At 37.1% G+C, this 22,081-nt stretch overlaps 1 protein-coding gene across 2 annotated transcripts in view; it reads right to left on the bottom strand.

Annotated features, from left to right (window-relative positions):
- Nucleotides 1-1,597: 1,597 nt before the first annotated feature.
- The window catches only part of smim14 (small integral membrane protein 14), a 44,109-nt gene continuing 23,625 nt past the window's right edge, over nt 1,598-22,081 (bottom strand). For both annotated transcript variants that reach the window (XM_051928071.1, XM_051928072.1), the window contains 2 exons: nt 10,457-10,605; nt 1,598-3,831 (listed from right to left, as the gene is read on the bottom strand). In XM_051928071.1, coding sequence (XP_051784031.1) covers nt 3,793-3,831; nt 10,457-10,605 — 188 coding nt within the window. In that variant the 3' untranslated portion in view covers nt 1,598-3,792. The remainder of the gene's footprint in view (nt 3,832-10,456; nt 10,606-22,081) is intronic.

The raw sequence follows: 22,081 nt of genomic DNA, 5'->3' as shown, positions 1-22,081 counted from the left end.
TAAATGATGGTACAGTTGGTAAGATGTCATCACCAAGTTGCACTTGTTTTATTTTATTTTAATTTGGTGAATACTGTGCAATGCACCTGGGCTTGAAGCTTTGAAGTAATGGTGCAACTATCGGTAATACTATTATGTATTTTATTGTTATTATTTATTAGTTTAAATATTATGCAGTTTAATTATCGTAAAATTGTTTAAAAAGTCACTTTAACATGTCAGTGGACAGAGACTGTTAACATTAACAGAAAGTGTAGTTGGTTTACAAAAAATATTTACTATTTATTCCTTTTCTAATACGTGTTCAGTGCAATCCAACTTTTGACAAACACTTCTGGATATTTTACTAAGTCTAAATGCCTCTTTGGATCGTTGAAAATATGTTGTCAAAATCATAGTTTAAGCTTTTGCAAAATTTGTTCAATTAAAAGGTTCTATATTTTGACTGCATCTGTCATGCAATGTGATTCCTTCTCTTTAGTGCCACCCCCTTGAAAACTATCACTTTATGGGGCCATGCAAACCTGGATTAATACTTGTGTGCACATTAAAATGTCTTTTTGTACGATGTACAATTCTCATAACAGTCGAATAGGTTATTCTTAGCCAGTCTACTGCAGTAATTGCAGTGGAAAATGTGGTTAACATCCACTCATGCATGGGGAAAAAAATACCGTCTAATACCGTGAAACCGGCAGAATTTAGAAAAATACTGTGATATAGAATTTTGGTCATACCGCCAACCTCTACAAGAGAGTTTAGAAACCGCACATTTTCTTGAGTGTGAGTGGCGAATTAATATTAATGTTTCTTGAACGAGCATCACTGAACGACATGAAACCTGCTTTTTCGATGTCTTCAAATTCAGCAGTTCGCATACGTTTGCAACCCGAGATTTTTCTTCTATTTTTTTCCCTCAGTCTTTCAAGAAAGTTGACAGTGTCAATGGCGAAATACTGAATTCACTAGCAATGTCTTTTTTCTTTTTGCCAGAATCGAGAGCCGCAAAAATGTAAATTTTTTTTCTAATATGAACTGTTATAATTTTTTCGTGTCTGCCATTACTATAGGAGGGTGACAATGAGTTAAATTCCAATGGATGTACAAAGTAATAAGTAATTCCAATGCTTTAATTAGTTGGCCCTAACACAGAAAGGAAATGGCACAGTGGTTAGTACTGCTGCATTACAACTACAAAGCACTGGGTTAAACATCTACCACAGGCATTATTTGTGTGAAGTCATCACATTCTCCCTGCAGCTGTGTGAGCTTTCTGCATGTACAACTACTGCCTACCTCTTTCCAAAGATATGCATGTTAGGCTAATTGATGACTCTAAACCAGCTCCATATGAGTGAATGTGGCGATGTGCCTTGAACTGGATGATGTCGGGATTGGCTTTGGCCACTGCAACCCTGAATTGACCTAAAAATTAAATAATTGATTGAAGATCTACTGAATCATTCCCATAGATATTTTGTAACATTAATCCATATACTTTATAATGGTTCAGGTATTCAATTTTTAACAAAAACAATTCTGAGTATGTTCTCATCCTTAATATCTAATAAATTTTTAAAAAACACACTCAATGATATACCATTCATTGACATATATTTTTTGAACTAATAAAAAAAGTACACAGTACAAGCCCTTTAGCTGGAAAGTGCATAGTAAAAGCCCATTATCTCACTTTCAGCCTTTCATACAAGATTAAATTATAAGTCCAATACCATGACTTTCAAAAACTAAATACAAATATTCATACACAAAATAAAACAATTTGATTTGGCAAGTTATACAGTAATTGATATTTTCACACCTTTAAATGATTAAAGTTATATGAAAATATTCTTATGCAGTATAAGTATTTATTGTATGTTTTTACATAATCAGTTTCAAAGTAATTAAAGCAAAAGAAGCAATCCCATAGGTTCAATTCAGTGTAAAACTGCAAGGAGCACAAGTGCTAACTTCAAATAATATAAACTGCAATAAGAAAAATAAAGTAGTCACCTATGACTTTGGTAAACAAAAGTACTTAATGGTGCAAATAGAAACAGGCTAGAGAATAGTGAAACTATTAGTGTTCAAGCTTTTCAATCTTTTACTTCCATGTCTATACAGAATGGAAACAAAAGTATAGTGGAACACAACATGTTACCACTAATGTATACTCTTATTTTACCTTGTCCATAGCACAGTCTGGAGGCTCCCACTCCAACACTTTATCAGAACTGAGGCACAATAAACAGTTTGTTAGCTGCAAATTTTCATGAAGAAAAAATACAATTAATATTTTAAAAATATTGTACTGTAGTGTTTGCTTAGAATGTGATTTATATATACTTTATATTATATATACTGTATAATATATATATATATATATATATATATATATATATATATATATATAAAAACACATACATACATACATGGAAAGTGCAATAACAAGCAAAATATCCGCTAAATTACAAGTGATCAAAACATTGAATTATTGATATTTAAACTAACAGAGCAAAACTATAAATAAATGAGGTATCTCATATTGGATTTAAATGATTACAAGCAGACATTGCTAGAACGGGTACAGTGTTATCAGTTATAAAGTAACATCATCCATATAAAATTATTTCAATGTATTTTAACAGAAAATCTATTTAATTAATTCCAGCATCTACATAAAGAGAAAAATGTGGTGGCCCACTATTGGTCAATATATACTTGGGTTAAATAAAACTGACAGAAATATGCAGAATGGCACATGAATGAATAAAAATTAGAGCACCTGTCTCTGCTTGTGGAAGTAAAAAGCTTTTAAATATCATCAAAAGTCTGTGGCTCTTCAGCAGGCACTTTTCCAGAAATGTTACCTTCATTAACAATTTCTAATTTAAAAATCTGATACAATTGTAAATGCTGTTGTGGCCAAATACCCAATTTCCTTTGATAGAAAATTTAGTATGAATTCTTGTTGGCCCATCTTGTTGTGCAAAATAAGTTTTTAAGTAAAGTAAAAGGGAAAAAAATGGCATGAGTAAGAATGCTGTACTAGTTCAAATGTTCTTTAGAAATAAAAGAAAGCAACAGCTTTAGCAAGTAATGGTTCAACCGTATGAAAGCTTCATGAAAGATAATAACGAAAATAAAAATAAGCATTCAATGTAGTGAAAATAGGGATGGGAAAAACTGTAACATCGTAAAAACTGTATAGGAAATTTATTCCCTGAAACAATGTTTATTCTAACAGTCCGTTCATCATTAGCATAAATAACGCTCAGGTAATTATTTCCTCTTTTGGTGTAGTAATAATGTTGCTTTCATTATTAAGTACCACACTGATGTATGTAATAATATGTAATGATAGTTTTAAATAATCTACTTAAAGTAAATAATTTCACCATGTATCAAAAGTTAATGGTACTATCCTACCCCTTGTAAAGGGTCTTTTTTACCTTTAACAATTATGCCTTTGTAATCTAAGGCTTGTAACTTTTATACAGGGTGCAAATCAAACAAAAATAGGAGAGAAGGTCAAAAACTTTAGCTGGAATGTGGAAACTAAAAAGTATTTGTTTAAGTAGAGCTCATTCAAATATATGTAAAACTAAGAAAACTAGTATAATGTATAAAAAGAATGCTGACAACAAAAAGAAAAGTAGGTAAAAATAGTTTAAGAAAAAAACTGATTAGGATTAGCTGAGGTGAGTAAACATTCCAGAGTTTTATCCAGAGGCCACAACTTTTGGTCATACAAATTCCTGTCAGCAGAACACCTTTTCAGTTCTCCATCTAATCCACAGGGGGCGCCGGGGGTTCACGTCTTTGATTCTAAGAGTAATAAAAAAAGAACAATTTATTAGTACTGTATTGTGTTACCTAATTGAAATTGTAAAGATTATAATTTTTGTTAACTAGCAAGGAAGACAACACCTGAAAACTACCATTCTGTCTGGAAGTGATGGTGAAAAATGTGTATTTGATCATTAAGTAACCAGAACACAGTTTACTGCCACAAATAAATGTAATGTGAAAATGAAATGGGCATAGCATTATAAAAAAAAATTTTTGCAGTCAAAAAGATGAAACTAATATCATTTCACCAGAAAATTGGCAGTGGTATGCCATGCTGATAAAATTAAATGGGTTATAGGACATTAATACACTGTAATCATCTTTCAACAGGGTAAAAGTACATTTGGATTTTTCACTGAAATTAAAATTTGTTTACTTACAATTTAAATTGCAAGCAATATAAAACATTCTCCACTCTAGCATTCTAACTCAAGTTGTCATTAGCATGAAGGCATCCACCATTTGTGGAGTCAGGTGACAAGTCACAGTTCCTTATTGACAGTCCCATTCCCACTATATATCATTTATCTGACTACATGAGAGCACACATCAAAGCAACTGACAGATTTTTGTATCAGTCAACACAGTCTCAGAGAAATAGTTTAAGCACACTGATAAAGAAGTGTCTTCTGTCTTGGATGATCCTTTCAACACTTGCTCCTTCTTACTCTCAGAATGCGGACAGTATTATTGATATGGAGCACAAGACATTCCTCGTTTTGGCAAGACTTACTTAACACTGTGCATGAACTAGTTCACTACTATGTATGCTCATGTCCTTAGGTTCTCTTTTTCTTCCAGAAAAACTAGGGTACGAGGCTGGGAATGGTGACGTGAAGTCTTTAAAAAAAAAACACACACACACACACTTTTCCCATGTGTATAAACCTGTCTTTCTTAAAGGCTTAAGCTGTCTAAAATTAAACTGGTCACATGACCCCAGTCATAACTAGTCCCAACAATACCAGTGAAATGCTCAATTAGAGTTCTGACAGTACCAATTTTTAACTTTATCAACAGATCTCTGTTATTTGGCATTACACCTAATGTATTAAAAGCTCCAAACATCAGATTATTGGAGGGAATGTGGGAATCTGATCTAGGACAAAATATGCTTAATAATTACAGACCAGTTTAAAAATTGTTTAACAACAGGATATGCAAACTTTGGATAAAGGTAAAAGTTTGCAATGTCACTATGTAGGTAGATGAGGGAAAAAAAGACTGACAGTTTGACAAGCTGGGAGAGGAGTATGAAATGTTACCTCTAAATGATCTAAATTATTCCCGGAATCCCAAATTTGAAGGTGGGAAGCAAAATATGTTCAGGAAAGGTGTGAGAGAGGTTGTAAGCTGAAGTTGGTAAACTTTGCAAAAAGCTCAAATACACACGAGGGTCAAAAGCATCTTAATGCCATATAACAATAAGAGGAAAAGACTTGATGTGACCAACTGAAAAGTGATGGAAAGGAAAGGATTAGGTACACAGAGAAAACAAGTTTAGAATTTATAGACTTGGGACTCAAGAACAGAAATATGAGGATATAAAATACAAAGAAAATGGAAGGTTATAAAGGAAACAATTTTTATGAATGACAAATGGTGCCATCCCAGGCACATTACTATTAAAGCACAGATATGCAACTCGAATACTTAGAGGCTCCCCGTGGGCTTACAACTTTACATGCCAAGACAGTTTTCACATGCCATTGTACTACTGCCAGTTAACATTCCACCTTCAGCAGTCGTGGCAACTGCATTAAACACAATATATTCTGTAATTGGCAATCTCACTACTGACCATCCCAGTACTTTCATTACAACTTCTAGGGACTTAACAATGTTTTGCTTTCCTCCACCCTCACCAATTTGTACCAGTTTATGGACTGTACAACAAGAGAAAACAGGACCCTGAATTTATTGTATGCCAATGTTAAAGAGGCATATAACTCTGTTGCTTTACTGACTTTAGGCCAATCGACCATAATTTGGTATACCTCATGCCTGCATATAAAGTCATTGACCAGCGGATGCCAGCCACCATCAGGACCGTACAGGAATGGACAACGGTGGGTGAGAAGGCTCTGAAGGATCCCTTTGAAAACACTGACTGGGATATGCTTTTTGAGTCACACAGCCAGGACATAGACAATTACATCACACCTGTGGTCTCCAGCCCCCCCTCCACTTTCTGGACTGTGTGTCTCTGCTGATCAATTGAGGAGAGAGCTGGGAAAACTCTGCATAAACAAGGCTTCAGGTCCAGACAGAATCAGCCCAGGGTGCTAAAAACAAGTGACTGCCAGGGTCCCCTCAACACCTGCTCTGCCTTTCCTTGAATTTGCATGCTACATGCCCCACAGATCCTACTCCCACTTGGACAAAGCAGGCACCATAGTCCGGATAATGTTCTTTGACTTTTCCAGTGCTTGTAATGCCATTCTGCCTCATCGACTCTGAGAAAAGCTCAAGGCTTTGAAACTTGATGCCTCCACGGTGCCCTGAATCATGGACTACCTGACCAACAGACAGCAGTTTGTGAGGCTGAGGGACTGTGCTTCAAAATTGGTAGTGTGTAATACTGGAGCACCTCAAGGAAATGTCCCTTCATCACAACAGTCTTCCAGCAATAACCAGTGCTTGCCACCTACAGAAATTTTTGGATGATTTGCCCATCATTTGCTGCATTAATAATGGAGACGAGTCCGACTACAGAAAGGATGGAGGACTTTGTGTTGTGGTGGAGGGACAACAACCTGCAAGACAAAAGAGCTGGTGGTGGACTTCATTCCTCATTTGGGGGGAGGACATGGAATTGGTGCAAAACTACAAGTACCTGGGGGTCTACATAAACAACAAATTGGACTGGTCTGACAACAGTGGCTCTGTGCAAGAAGGGTCAGAGCATACTGCATTTGCTAAGGAGACTCAGGTCTCTATCTTAGACAGAGCTTTTCACTCTCATAGAGAAACTATGAGATGATATGTTTTTTAGCTGGTTATCAAGCTTATGTATCTTTTGTCTGGATTTGGGAAGGAACTTACAACACAGCGACAGAACTCATCTTTTACAAGGTTATTATCTTTAGTTATGGTTATACCAGTATCATAATACAATAGTTGGCTTTTCCTATATATTCCTATATATTAAATTAGAATTAATAGCCCTCAGAATCAAAGTAATCCTTATGGTTACTGTAGCTAAGTTTCCATCCAGTTTTTTGCGACGTTTTGTTATCGACAAACAGAATATACGTAAAAAAAATGTGCGAAATTTGCTGTCTCCAGCCTGTTTCCATCCAACTGGCTTTTTATCGATAAAATGGTGTGCATGATGACGTCATCCCCCCCAAAACGAACTGTCGCATAAGTTTTGTTGTATCGCGAAAAAAATCTGCCCTTGAGCCGTTTCCATACATAATTTTGTGTATGTCGCAAATTATCTACCTTTTGTTTTCCACATTACACCCCCTCCTCTAAACAAAGAAACAAAGAAATGGAGAGATTATTCAGACAGTTTTTTGAAATTCGCCAGCTTACTGTTATTTCAGTTTCACAAATAATTGGAATTGTACATAATATCCGAAGACGACAGCAGAATGAAGCAGTTGCTTGTCTGATAGCCCTAGAGCTCGAAGAAAGTACCCCAGTGCGACGAAACCCACGGGTATGGGAGAGACGACGGAATAAGACCTTCTGGGAGGAGGTGGTGGAGAGACACTTCACAGAAAATCTCTGGCTGCAACATTTTAGAATGACATGGCCAACGTTTGAGATGTTGTGTGGATTCATCAGTCCTGATGTTGCGCCCATCACAGGTTGCCACCGACCACCGGTTCCAACCCAAAAGCGGATTGCCATCGCCCTTTACAAGCTGGCAACCTGCGCCGAGTATAGAGTAGTTGGAGAAACTTTCGGGGTTAGTAAAACTACCGTCCATCGATGTGTATATGCCGTGTGCACCGCTATTAAAAAAAATTAATGCGGCGTTATATCAGACTTCCGACTGTAGCGGAGGCCAATGAAATTGCATACCGCAATTCCTTGGTGCATCTTGTGCCACAGATTTACGGTGTGCTGGATGGCACGCATGTGCCTATTCTTCCCCCGACGGAAGGCTACCGCGATTACATTAATCGCAAAGGGTGACCATCTATTGTTCTCCAGGCCCTTGTTGATGACAGGTGCATGATACGAGACATTTGCGTTGGCACTCCTGGAAGTGCCCATGATGCAGCTGTGTTTGCAGCATCGGATCTGTACAGGTGAGCCTACCTTTCAACATCCCTTCTCAGTGCGATAACAACTGAATTAGTACTGTAACCTGCTTCCCTTAAGGTTTTTAATTAAAACTGAAATTTGAATTAATACAAAATAACGACATTTAATAAAAAAAAAAAACTCTCTTCATCAGACCATGCGAACCGCTCCGCCATTCTCGTTTTGATTGCACGTGATGAAAATGTGACACATTTATTTGCGTTAAAGCCCTTTTTTCTGACAAAAAGTGTTTCCAATGTAGTTTTTGCGACATCTGAAGTATCGATATGGAATTTATGCACTAAAGTTAAACGGAAAAATATTATGTCGACATGTACAACATTTTATCGATAATTAGCATTTCCATCAGCTATATCGATAAAAAAATTTGAAGCGCTAAATATTTTTTCGCAAAAACTCCTTGGATGGAAACCTGGCTTGTGAGTAATGCAGTTCCTTTCTTGTCAGCTTTCTCTAGACATTATGCAGGAATCTTAAGCATACTTTCTTTTGTTTCAGGAACTAGTCTTCTTCTTCTTCCCCTGAAATGCACATGTCCTTGGTTGGTAGTAAATTGCTGTTTCAGTAAGACAAACACATGGTTTACGTATGGTCTCTCTATCTCTCTCGTTTATGCACTTCATGTCCTCAGCAAGTTTGGACTAAAAGCAACTTTGTCTAAACTCCAATACAGACAGGTATTCCATCCTTCCAGTCCAGTGCAGTTGCCCCTTTGAAGTGAAAGGCTTTGCTTCAACCTATCTGACTACATGACCTTCAACGTTGACCAGGCTAAGCTGCAGCTCAGGTGAAAAAGAGCCATTAGTTAGGGTGTTACAGGAGCTTTTATATGGAGAAACAGAGGTCTTGTCATTGGCTTCTTGGATGCACATAATCCCATTTTCTTGGTTGACCACTGGTGCAAAGTTCTGTCCATCAATGCTACTCATCCTAAATTTATGGTCCCTGTTTCAGAACTTGAGTGTTCAGTTCAAGTGTTCAAGAAAGATGCCCCTGGCTAGTGCATGGTCTGATATTTATCATATTATCAGATAAAACTGCAGAGGCTGCATACTAAAGGGAGGCCCATTCAGGCAAACAAACTTTTTAGCTGACAATAAAATTGTCTGTCAGCAGTACCCTAAGCCAGGAGTTGGATTCCAGCCTGACAAAATGGATAATGCCAGTCTGTCCTAAAGCTCTTACATGATATACTGTAGCTAATTTAAAACACACTCATACAAAGTCAGATGTACAATCACTGATTTCATGATTAGTAGAGTTGTACTACATGTGTCTGGGATCTGAATGTATGCAGCAGTCAAGTATCAAAATCACAGTGCACTGGTGTTCACAAAAAACAGTGACATTTACATTGTTACCAAACAGCAACTTTTACTCACTTCATATTGTGTAGATTTGTATTATCTAAAACACATGTATTAAAAACACATACATAATAAATGTGTTTTGTAAGAATGCTGCAGAAACTGAATAAACAGCATAGTCCAACTTCTTTTAAAATTACAGAATCTTACAAAAATATTTTTTCCAGAAAACATGCTTTTTTACAATCTGTACAATCTCCAGACACAGAGGAAATTTATTTCTGCCTTGAAACCAGACTTGTTGATAAGTTTTATAGTTTTTGCTTTACCCCTAAGACCCCATAATAAAAGCACAAGAACAGGCACAGTATTTTTTAATTTATTAAAAAAAAAAAAAAGCCTTACTGAACGGCACGGTATGTATTGACAAATTAATGTGTATCAGAACTGTGAAAAAAGAACTGACGTGAAAAACACTGAATTTATTTCATGAAGAATTGATCTAGCTAATCCTAGCAGTGTGTGTTTTCTCATGCACTGTCACTTTTGGATTCATTATTACCTCAGAATAATCCTTTCAGGTTTTCATCTCAAAACTTCTGATTGCCCCTTATAATTCTAGCTTTGATTTTCCTCAATTAAGGAAAACATTTAGATTAATGAGGTTAAACACAAATATTCACGTAACAGTAGAATGTTCCTGAAAGTGTAACACAGTTCCAAAATAGAGGTCTGCCATTCCATTGGTACACAAGTTAGCTGGAGCAAATTGAGGACTTAGCTGTAATACTTGGCTCTGAGGCTAAGGATCTGTGCTGGTATCCAGAAGGTTGCCGGTTGAAATCCCCATTACTGCCAAAAGAGATCCTACTCTGCTGGGCCCTTGAGCAAGACCCTTAACCTGTAATGGCTGACCCTGCGCTCTGACCCCAAGGGGTATGCGAAAACGAACAAATTCCTAATACAAGAAGTTGTGTAAGGCGAAATAAAGAACAAAAAAAAAAAATACTTACATTATGTGGACTAGAGGACTTTCCTGCTGCACTTGGCCCTCTCATGCTGGCAGGTCTTAGAAGAAACAGAACCAAAGCAATGATTACCCATGCCACCATTATCATTGGCAATGTAAGGTCACCATTGCTGGAAGGGTTTGGTCCTGGCACTAAAAAGATAAACACAGAAAAAGCTAATTAAAACAAAATGTGGCCAATAACTTTTCAAATCCAAATCTATCCAGAGGCTGGGTGGCTTGCATTTAATAATATACAGTAGCTATCCTACTGTGTAGAAACATTTAAATTAGGTAAAACATGGCTATGCAAATCTCACTGTTCATAGGAACTGTGTACTTATTAAGCCACAATTGTCCACACAGTCCACTACCATTTTAAAATGAACATTTGAGAAATACAGGGGTCATGTCTTGGTTTTCCAGGATACTTCATATGAAGAAGTGATTCTAATTTGTCTCAACTACTTTCTGTACACTTATTCCCACACCTATAATCATTCATATAGAGCCAGCTTACAGCTACCAATGAATCTTAATATGTGTATGTCTCTGAGATGCAGGACGAAGCTGAAGTATCTGGAGAAAACTCACATGGTCTAACAGGGATAACATCTCCACACACAGTCACAGATTTATACTGATACATAATAAATCATCTTTTCCATCATGGTCAATACTTAGACAACTTCTGTTTAGGCCCTAATTTAGTTGACTGGGTTCTGAATATTTTTAGCAGAACGCTCTCTAATGATCTATTTTCATCTACTGGGTCACATCAAGGCTGTCGCCCGCCTCCTATTCTTTTTTGTATAAGAGACAACTGCTGAAGTTCACGTAAAGACAGGTTACTTTAGTAGATTTTACAAGATAAATAAAGAGTGTTGCAGACCTATTTATGGTGACTAAAGATATACATCTGTATATCTTTAGAACTGATGATATGGCTGGGACTTTTACCCAATCCTTCACTCTCATTTCTTAACAATAATTAAAACCAGACTTTGGAAATAGTGAAATACTACAAATATTTAAAAACAATTCATTGATAAACCAGCTGACCAATTATCTTAATACAGAAGAAAAGGGGTAAAAACTGCTATTCTAAGGAAAATGAAATGTTTTAAAGGAGACAGAACTAGTGTAAAAACTTTGTGAAGTGTTTTTCAAACATTCGACCATATGTGTTTTTATATATTGCTTTAGGAAGCTTAGCTTTAAAGAGCAACTTGACTATAAAAACTGTAAATTATTTATCTGCAGTAGTTCTCTCTAACTGAGGTAAATCACAAGCAAGTTAGAATGAAGGCCAACTTAACTGTCAGACAATTTTTAAATTACCTAGGGTCTCTTATTTGACCAATAACCCTATTCTTTTATTTCTAGTAAATAGCTCTCTGATTGTTTTAGGTAACATACCAGAATCATCAGTATCAAAAACATTTCAGATCCCACTGTGGCATATATCACTTATTTTCACTTCACATAGCACAAAGACATGTCTGTTTGGGATTAATAAAGTATCTATCTATCTATCTATCTATCTATCTATCTATCTATCTATCTATCTATCTATCTATCTATCTATCTATCTATCTATCTGTTTGTTTAAAGACATTTAAGTTTATTACTTCTACACATTTCAAAAGCTACTGTAAAATAAGAGCAATACTAAATTATAAATCTCTCTATTATAATAAAAAAATCCTGGGACAAGACTTTTTAGCCTGGGACGAGACGTTACTTTTTCAGAGAGATATTTTCACATCCCGCGAAACGAGACTTTGTGCCAAGAGATTTAACCACACCAGGGGCCAGAAATAAAAGACAGAGTATATGACAAAGTAGAATGTCGTAAAGAATTCAAAAACTTTGGCGCGATACACATGCAGAGCAGGTTAGAGATAATAAAAGTACTAACATTCAAAAGTCTCAAAAAATTATAGTAAAGATCGCACTAGCTCAAAAAACGGAAAATATTACTCGGTAAAATAACGGAACAGCAGAGACATGAAGTGGCTGGCGTGTAGTGCAGGCCAGGGGGTTGGCATGCGAAGTGAGCAGGGGGTGAAGCCCCCTAGTATTCTTTAAAGAAATACTACATGAGCTATATTGGCATTGGATTACAGAAATGGCCACTGATGTAAACACAGGTTTTTCAAAATGTTTTATATACTTACTTGGGAATTGGTCTGCCATTTTAAAGCAACTGACACATAGTTATGCCATAAAGTGAACACCCAAGTGCAATCAAGGTACCAGTGGCATTTGAAATGGAATGTGTAGTTAAACGTATCCAAAGGAATTCAAGCTGAATACCTCTTTCACTTCATAAAATTTATTTAACCATATTTTGTTGGAGGGTCTTACCTTCATATCATATTCCATAGCACAACATAACAGCAGGATTAGACCACTATAATTTTCAGTTCAACACTCAGCTACCTCTCCCAATTGCCTTTGTTTTTCATGCCAACACTAAAGTATAGATACTTATGTGTGTTATTTGCAGGGTAACACCAGGGACAATTATTTTCCGTTTCTAATTTAAGCCCCAGCTTAAAATTAAGTGCTTGTGAACTTTGTTTTAGCTTTGTACATTAATATGAATTTAAATTTATCACTAACTTTCAAATATTTGTCCAACTATTTTACGTGAAATGGCAATTTCACGTGAAATTGGTGAATTGTCTACCTTACTAGAAAATAACACACATTTTTATTAATTTGAAATTAGTAATTTATTTTCTTTCAGAATACAGTACTTAATTTGTTTAAGCACAGCTAAGTCCAACCAAGTATCCTTACTGGAGTCGAGTAGGGCTGAAACAATTGTTCCATATTCTCAGTGTCAATTTTTTATTTAAATTTTCAAACCTCTAGCTGGTTAATTGCTTAATTTGAAGGGGGTTGAATAGTGTTGTAACTATAAAATGGATTGAAGAAAAATGGACAATGGTGGAAATTCTTACAAGAAAATTGTAACACCATAACATACAGGATATCCATCCATCCATTTTCCAACCCGCTGAATCCAAATACAGGGTCACGGGGGTCTGCTGGAGCCAATCCCAGCCAACACAGGGCACAAGGCAGGAACCAATCCCGGGCAGGGTGCCAACCCACCGCAGACATACAGAATATGCAAGGCTGATTTAACATTCCATGGCAGTACAATGTATATGTTTGAGCCATGAAAGGGAAACAACTTGGTATGTAAGAAACCTCCATAGCACAGTAATGAGAACTAGCCCTCCCTTTCTGATCTTGTGATTAATCACAGAACAGTGGTAACAACAGGACAAAAAAAAAATAAAAAATGAAAACCTAGTTAACAATTAACCTTAGAGCAAAATGTTTACTATTAACACATTTGGTAACACTTTAGTTTAGTTACTGCAAAAATGCATCAATTACTCATTTACTCTTATGGAACAAGACCTTAACAAAGACTTGTTTTGGTCTTCATAGAACTTCTAAAACATCAGTAAGTTATTCAGCTCTGTGCAGTGTGGCATCTTGACATGACAGTAAAATTACTTGTTAATATGAAGGATTCACAGGGCTTATACTAAATATACTAATTATGTAATATGAAGTAAAATGTGTCTCAGTTTAAACATCTTAGACCACTCAAAAGTGAAGATTTGTTACTAGGTCACATTACAGAGATGAATAAACAGTCTGCTGATGCACTGTAAGTGTTATGAAAACTTAAAGAAGGTCCTGTTACATAAGATCAAACGAGAAATAGATGCATTTTGCAGTATCTTATCTAAAGTGCTACCACAAATTCAAATTACAAACTTTTTAATATTAACCAAGTAGATGTGGAGGTTATTACACTTATACTTTACAAATGCCACTGCATTGGTGGCTTGGGCAGTATTCTGACAAATTGAGTTACCCATAGTTTCATTGGTCGGAATAGCTTGAAAAAATTAGCTTCCATTCCCAAAATCAATAAAACCACAACATTTATCAAATTACACAAGTCATAAGAGTAAGTTTTTGAATACAATCAGACGTGATCTTGAGTTGCAGTTCAACGTAATATACTATTGGCAGCATATTTTTTTTATTTGCATAATCATTACCATATTATATATATATATATATATATATATATATATATATATAGTATATATATATACACACACACACATCTATTAAAAATTGATAAAGTTGGCATTATCAGAAGTAAAAATGTGATACTTTTTACATTTTTAATTTAATAATCAGCAGTTGATAATGTCATCGTGTAACATCAATTGGGTTGCAAAAACCATTTTGGGGGGATAACAAACCTTATCAATGAATATATAGCTCATTTTGTGAAATAAAAATACGATCACAACTGACTGCTGTGCTAACCCAGTTGATATGAGCTGTGTTGATTAATCATCAGTGTTCTATTAAGAGAATGCACAAAGACGAGTGAAGGACACTTTCTAACACTTGTCAATCAGAGTGGGGCTGTCTTTGTATTCCTGCACCATCAATGTCAGAGCATCTATTCTCTGTTGCAAGGACACATTTACTCAAAGAAGAGCAAACCTGAACTGAACATGCAGACATGCTGTCTTTTCTCCATTTCAATTACATTTCATTGCTATTGCTCAGGGTTCACAATGGATTTCAAGTGGCTTATTTAATGGTTATTGAACTTAGACCTTACGTGATACTTGTTTTACTTAATTTTGTTTACCTCAGAACATTACTTTGAATTTCATTTTTGCATATAAAAAATATATATCTCAGATATTTGAGAATAAAAGAAACTGAAGTAAAAAGATGTTATTGAACTTAAGTCGAAACTTTTTTTTTTCCAGTGAATCAAGTACACTACAGTTAATACACGTTGTCTTTTTCCTAATCCAAAATGGCTTGGACAAAGTCTTTCAGACATTTTTAGATTTTGGAATTTCATTCATCCCGTGTGTAATGGATATAGCTAAAGTCATACGTCCTTCATTATCTAACCAGCTTAACCAGTTCATGGTCACATGGAGCCACTGCCTATTGTGGCTGCCCTTGGCCAGAGGTAGGACCCAAACTTATGATGGTTTGCCACTGCCACACATAACCACCCTTATGCAGCAAGAAAGTTATTTGTGCCAAATGTAATTTGTGAAATTTATTTCACAAAGTCATGCAGTTCAGCTGAGAGAGAGAAAGAGACTGCCAGGGAGACTGACAAATGATAGTTGTGAATGGCACAAGCAGGTTATGTTAAAAGGTGCTGATGTCTGCTTGACTAATATGGTTAAAAACCCCAGAGTCTGTGAAATCTGTGAAGATATTAATAACTAGCCAGTTCTTCTGGTAGTCATCTATATCTGACATAAATTATATGAATATGTAATTATGTGAGTGTTTATAATGATGGGGGTCCAGCATGAAGTCAGAAGCATTTCACTGTGCCACTGACATTCCTCGCTGCTGAATGGGACATCTGTGTGTCAACAATCTCCCACTTGACCGTGATGTCCCTTTGCTTCTCTCCGACTGAATATGTATGTATGTGTGTGTGTATATATATATATATATTATAAAAAAAAATCTTGGAAGGGAGACGAGACATGATCTTCTCGGAAGACACTTAAAAGACCCAAGAGACAAAAGAGATTGGCCACACAGCGTCTTGCGGGGACCTTAAACATGAGACTTGGTGCCAAGAGATTGTCCCAGGACTGTCTCGCTGGGACGTGGAACATGAGATTCTTGCAAGTCACGCACTACTTATAACCATTTTCAAATAAGACCACTGTCATCAAAACTCTCAGTCATGTAAAGACTTTTAGCAGACGCAGATCCTGTGCTCTCAGCTCATATAAAGCATATAAGGACAATACGTTCGAGATGAACCGTCAACGACTAAGTGAAGAAGAAAAAGCAGAGCGGAAAAAAGAGACCCAAAAGCGCTGGAGAGAAAAAAATGCAAATAAGAAAAATAATAATTTATGTGCAAATTCAGAAAATAAGGAAAGTAATAATCAGCCCAGAACAAGTGGAATTGAAAAACAAGCAGGTCCAATCAGATTCAGAAATAAAAGACAAAGTAGAACTTCAGAAAGATGTTCAAAAAGGTTGGCGCGAGACACATGCAGAGAAAGCTAAAGAGTATGAAAGCAGTAAAATTCTAAAGTATCAAAAAAAAGATGGTAAAGATCATATTAGCGCAAACAAACGGAAATTATTACTCGAATAAAGGGAAAATAATAACATCACGGACCAGGTGTAATTGAAAACACAGCAGGACAAAGCATAAAAGCAGAAAAATTTGAAAGTATCAAAAAAAGATAGTAAAAATCTAACAAACAGTAATTATTATTTAGTGAAATAACAGAAAGTCGAATAGAGAATATATGGAGGACATAGGTGATATGTCATAAGTATGGAAATATTGTAAGGCTTTGAAGTTCAAGTCAGAGACTTGTAGATCATCTAATTTGTGTTGCCGTCAGGAAAAAGTAGTGTTTCTACACAATGAGGAGGCGTAGCCAAGAGAATTAAAAGATGTGATGTTTGGGGAAAGTGAAATCCACAAACAGTCAGTCAGTCATTCCCCAACCCGCTATATCCGAACACAGGGTCACAGGGGTCTACTGGAGCCAATCCCAGCCAGCACAGTGCGCAAGGCAGGAACAAACCCCGGGCAGGGTGCCAGCTCACCGCAGAATCCACAAACATTACAGGCAAAATATACGAGTCTAAAATAATTTTTTCGCCTTTGCATCATTCAATGCTCAAAACGTAGATTAACACAATAATGGACTATACACTATGAGAATCTGTAGTCTCTCAACAATTAAAACAACGACAAGTTTAATTTCGAAGAAACCACAATTCGGTCAGGTGTATATTTATGATCACGGAGAAGTGATGCAAATTTTAACAAGCAACAAGAAAGGTAATGTTATTCCGCGAATAACATTAGATACCAAAGGAGACCTTGATATGCCATTTGTATTAAAATTTTTACAGTTTGCCATGTGAATAGCTTTTGCTATGACAATTAACAAATCACAGGGACAAACATTCCAAGAAATCGGATTATTTATTAGAGAAAAATAAACTATATTCACTCATGGGGAGTTATACGTTGCGTTGTCATGATGTAAGTCCAAAAACAGAATCATAATTCAATGCGATCTTGAAGAAAAGGTAATTCCAAATATTGTTTTTAATGAAGATTTAAAGTAAAAGTGCAAATAATGAAACTGAAACAATTCCAAAGAAAAAAGACAAGCTTTTAAAATTGTATATCTGCTTAACCAAACACGGGGGTTGGCGAGTGAAGCGAGCAAGGGAGATATATACACTGCCTGGCCAAAAAAAAACTCGCCACCTGGATTTAACTAAGCAAATAGGTACGAGCCTCCTATTGGAGAATTACTGCATGGGCGATTATCTTTCAGCTGGCAACAAGTTATTTAACCCCAACTGGTACAATAAGTTGCTTCTCATTTCTTAAACAACCATGTCGAAAGACACATCTCGTGGTCGTGGAAAAGATGTTAGTCTGTTTGAGAAGGGTCAAATTATTGGCATGCATCAAGCAGAGAAAACATCTAAGGAAATTGCAGAAACTACTAAAATTGGGTTAAGAACTGTCCAACGCATTATTAAAAACTGGAAGGATAGTGGGGACCCATCGTCTTCGAGGAAGAAATGTGTCCGGAAAAAAATCCTGAATGATCGTGATCGGCGATCACTTAAACATTTGGTGAAATCAAATCGAAGAAAAACAACAGTAGAACTCAGGTCTATGTTTAATAGTGAAAGTAAGAGCATTTCCACACGCACAATGCGAAGGGACCTCAAGGGATTGGGACTGAACAGCTATGTAGCCGTAAGAAAACCACTAATCAGTGAGGCAAACCGGAAAAAAAGGCTTCAATTTGCTAGGGAGCATAAAGATTGGACTCTGGAGCAATGGAAGAAGGTCATGTGGTCTGATGAGTCCAGATTTACCCTGTTTCAGAGTGATGGGTGCATCAGGGTAAGAAGAGAGGTGGTCAGACTCTACCATCATCAATGCAAGATCTTGGTGAAAAATTAATGCAACACTGGATGGAACTAAATCTTGTGACATTGCAGAAGCTTATCGAAACAATGCCACAGCAAATGCGTGCCGTAATCAAAGCTAAAGGCAGTCCAACGAAATATTAGAGTGTGTGACCTTTTTTTTTTGGTGGCGACTTTTTTTTTGGCTAGGCAGTGTATATACACAGGATTATGCATTATATTCTGGGAATTAATGTTATCTTTTAAAGCAACTTAAATACATATTTCTCTTTTTTGCACCATATTTCTCTCTTGTAATTATTTTACGCCATGAGCACAAAAGGGATGGTATTGGTTCAAGTTAATACAGAATCAAGAAATATATCCCGGGGAGAAAGAGCACTCTCTGCTGGATATACCTTAATCATACAGTTAGTTTTGTCGTTTTGTGTGATTCAACTCAAAATACTACTTTAAAACTTGGGACAGACCACTTGAATTTTGCAACATCTAACACATTAGCAGCAGTGCAGAATATATACTCAGGGGATAAATTTATTTATTTTCTTTAATGTGTAAGTGTATGAATTTGTCTTTGCTACTCTGGGAAATCAAGATGGTGGTTCTAAACAAAGATATTCAAATGCATGTAAACAAGGCAGGGACATCGTAGTGACTATTACTACCATTTCTAAGTGGTACAAGGGTGGTACAGTGGCAGCAATGTGTGACGATGCGGGTTCCACTCCATGCTCCCATCCGGCTTCTGGGAGCTCTGAACTCGACACCATTGGTAATGTCACCGATGTGCTAGGCAGTGAGGCACAACCCTTTCTGGATCCATTTCTGATCTTTTACTGTCTGCACCTATTCTGTCAACACCAGATAGTCTTGTTGACCACTATAACTCAGCCCTTCATTCAGCATTAGATAATACAGCTCCTTTAAAACATAAGGATGTTTCCTTTAAACGTTCAGCTCCTTGGTATAATTCAGAATTGAGATCTATGAAAGCAGCTGGCCGACGCCTTGAGTGAATGTCACGTAAGACTGGCCTCACTGTTCATATCCAGGCTTTCTCTGACCACCGAAGAGCTTATAGAGAAGCACTAATTTCTGCGAAGAACACCCATTATGGCAGAATAATAGAAAGTGGACGCAATAACCCAAGGGTTCAGTTCTCTGTAGTTAATAAACTACTTGAACCCGCATCTGGCCCAACTAGCTCTTCTACTGAAGTCTGTGAGGAATTCCTCCACTTTTTCAGTAACAAAATTAAAGATCTAAATAATTCAACTAAAATAAATATATCATCTGTTTATATCTCTTCCTGTTTTCCCATTCCATCCAGCTCCTTCTCTAAGTTCTCACCAATCACATCTGCATTTGTTAATACAGTAATCCCTCGCTACTTCGCGGTTCACTTTTCGCGGATTCACGACTTCGCGGATTTTATATGTAAGCATATCTAAATATATAACGCGGATTTTTCGCTGCTTCGCGGGTTTCTGCAGACAATGGGTCTTTTTACTTGCTTCCTCAGTTGGTTTGCCTAGTTGATTTCATACAAGAGATGCTACCCAATCAGAGCACGCAGTTAAGTTCCTGTGTGCTGCTGATTGGCTCAGCGACGGAGTGTTGCATTAACCAGGAAGTCTCATCTCACTCATTCAGCATTAACGTGCTACTGCTGCAGGGGCCATGTCCAGGCACCAACAGAAGATGGAAATGATTGCAGAAAAGGTAAAAGTTTGGATATGTTGAAGGAAGGGAACAGCTACACCGCTGCAGGACACCGATTCTTTTTATTTAAAAAGGAGGAAAAGCATATAAGATCTACGGCCGCAGTGTCCTTTAACCAGGGTGCAAAACGAGTTGCAAGTGGACATGATAAGGCAGTAGTCTGGATGGAATCTTCTTTAGGAATCTTTGCAACAAGGTCGACGACGTCATGACCGCCTACAAGCTGCTACGTGTACTTCGCTATACAGTAAGTGTAAACTTATCTACCGATTTCATATTGCTTAGCAGTTGTCCCTGTTATTAATAGAGTAAATGGAGGGTTGTAAACAATACAGGGAGGGTTTAAAAACGTCCAAATACACGTTAAATAATTAAATAAATATGGTGTCCCTAGTTCGCGGAAATTCAGTTATCGCGGTCAGCCTTGGAACCTATCTCCCGCGATAAGTGAGGGATTACTGTAACCTGCTTTGTAAGATGAGGCCGACTACTTGTGTACTGGACCCCATCCCCAGCACACTACTTAAATCCTGCCTTCATGCCATAATTCCAACTGTTACAACAATAAACTCATCCCTTGACACAGGCTCTGTGCCACTCACTTTTAAAATTGCTTCTGTAACCCCAATGTTAAAAAAGTCTGGTCTTGATGCTGACAATCTTGACAATTTCCGGCCTATTTCCCACTTACCTTTCCTGTCAAAAGTTCTGGAGCGTGTTGTAGCTACCCAACTCACCAATTACTTAACCTCTAATAATTTGATGGAACCCTTTCAGTCTGGTTTCAGGGCGCAGCACAGCTGTGAAACTGCTCTGCTACAGGTAACCAATGATTTGCTTATGGCAGCAGACTCTGGACAAACCAGCATATTAATTCTATTAGACCTCAGTGCAGCATTTGACACTGTCAGACGTGACATTCTACTGTCCAGAATGGAGAACATGCTGGGTATCTCTGGCACTGCCCTCCAGTGGTTCAAGTCCTATCTGACTGATAGGCAAGAGTTTGTTAGTCTTGGCAACAGCAGATCTAGCTCAGCGCCAGTCACACAAGGAGTCCCTCAGGGCTCTGTCCTCGGCCCTCTTCTCTTCTGTATTTACATGCTTCCCCTTGGCCATATTATCCGTAGCTATGGACTGAGTTATCATTTTTATGCAGATGATACTCAACTCTACTTCAATGTTAAAAGTGGAACTTCATCAGAGCTTTCTCAGCTCACAACCTGCCTTAGTGAAATTAAAACCTGGATGGAGCAGAACTCTTTAAAATTAAATTACAACAAAACTGAACTCCTGCAAATTGGGACTAAAATGCAACTTAATAAAATCAGCTCCTTCCCAGTCCATCTTGGCAGTGATCTCATCAGACCTTTCTCTACTGTAAAGAATCTTGGTGTCATTTTTGATTCCTCCCTCTATTATTCCGTCCACATATATCACATTAAGAAACTTTCTTACTTTCATCTCCGTAACATATCCTGTGTTTGCTCCTTCCTCTCCTTCTCTAATGCTGAGAAACTTGTCCATGCTGTTATCACATCCCGCAATGACTACTGTAATTCCCTACTGGCAGGTGCCCCTTCTAATCTTATATCAACATCACACTCACCCTGCTCCGTCTTCACTGGCTCCGTGTCTTACAGAATCGAATATAAAATCCTATTAATAACCTACAAAGCCTTAAATAACCTTGTGCCAAACTACATCAGTGACCTTCTCCATCACTATGTGCCTGCCCGCCCACTAAGGTCCTCTGATTCTGGCAATCTTGTTGTGCCCCACACTAATTTACACTCCATGGGTGACAGGGCCTTCAGCTGTATAACGCCCAGACTCTGGAATGACCTACCGAAATTAATTAGATCAGCTGACTCCA

The sequence above is a fragment of the Erpetoichthys calabaricus genome, chromosome 5 (assembly GCF_900747795.2).
Source record: "Erpetoichthys calabaricus chromosome 5, fErpCal1.3, whole genome shotgun sequence".
NCBI lineage: Eukaryota > Metazoa > Chordata > Cladistia > Polypteriformes > Polypteridae > Erpetoichthys > Erpetoichthys calabaricus.
Note: the sequence above shows the minus strand (reverse complement) of the source record. Positions and strands in the feature narration are given on the sequence as shown.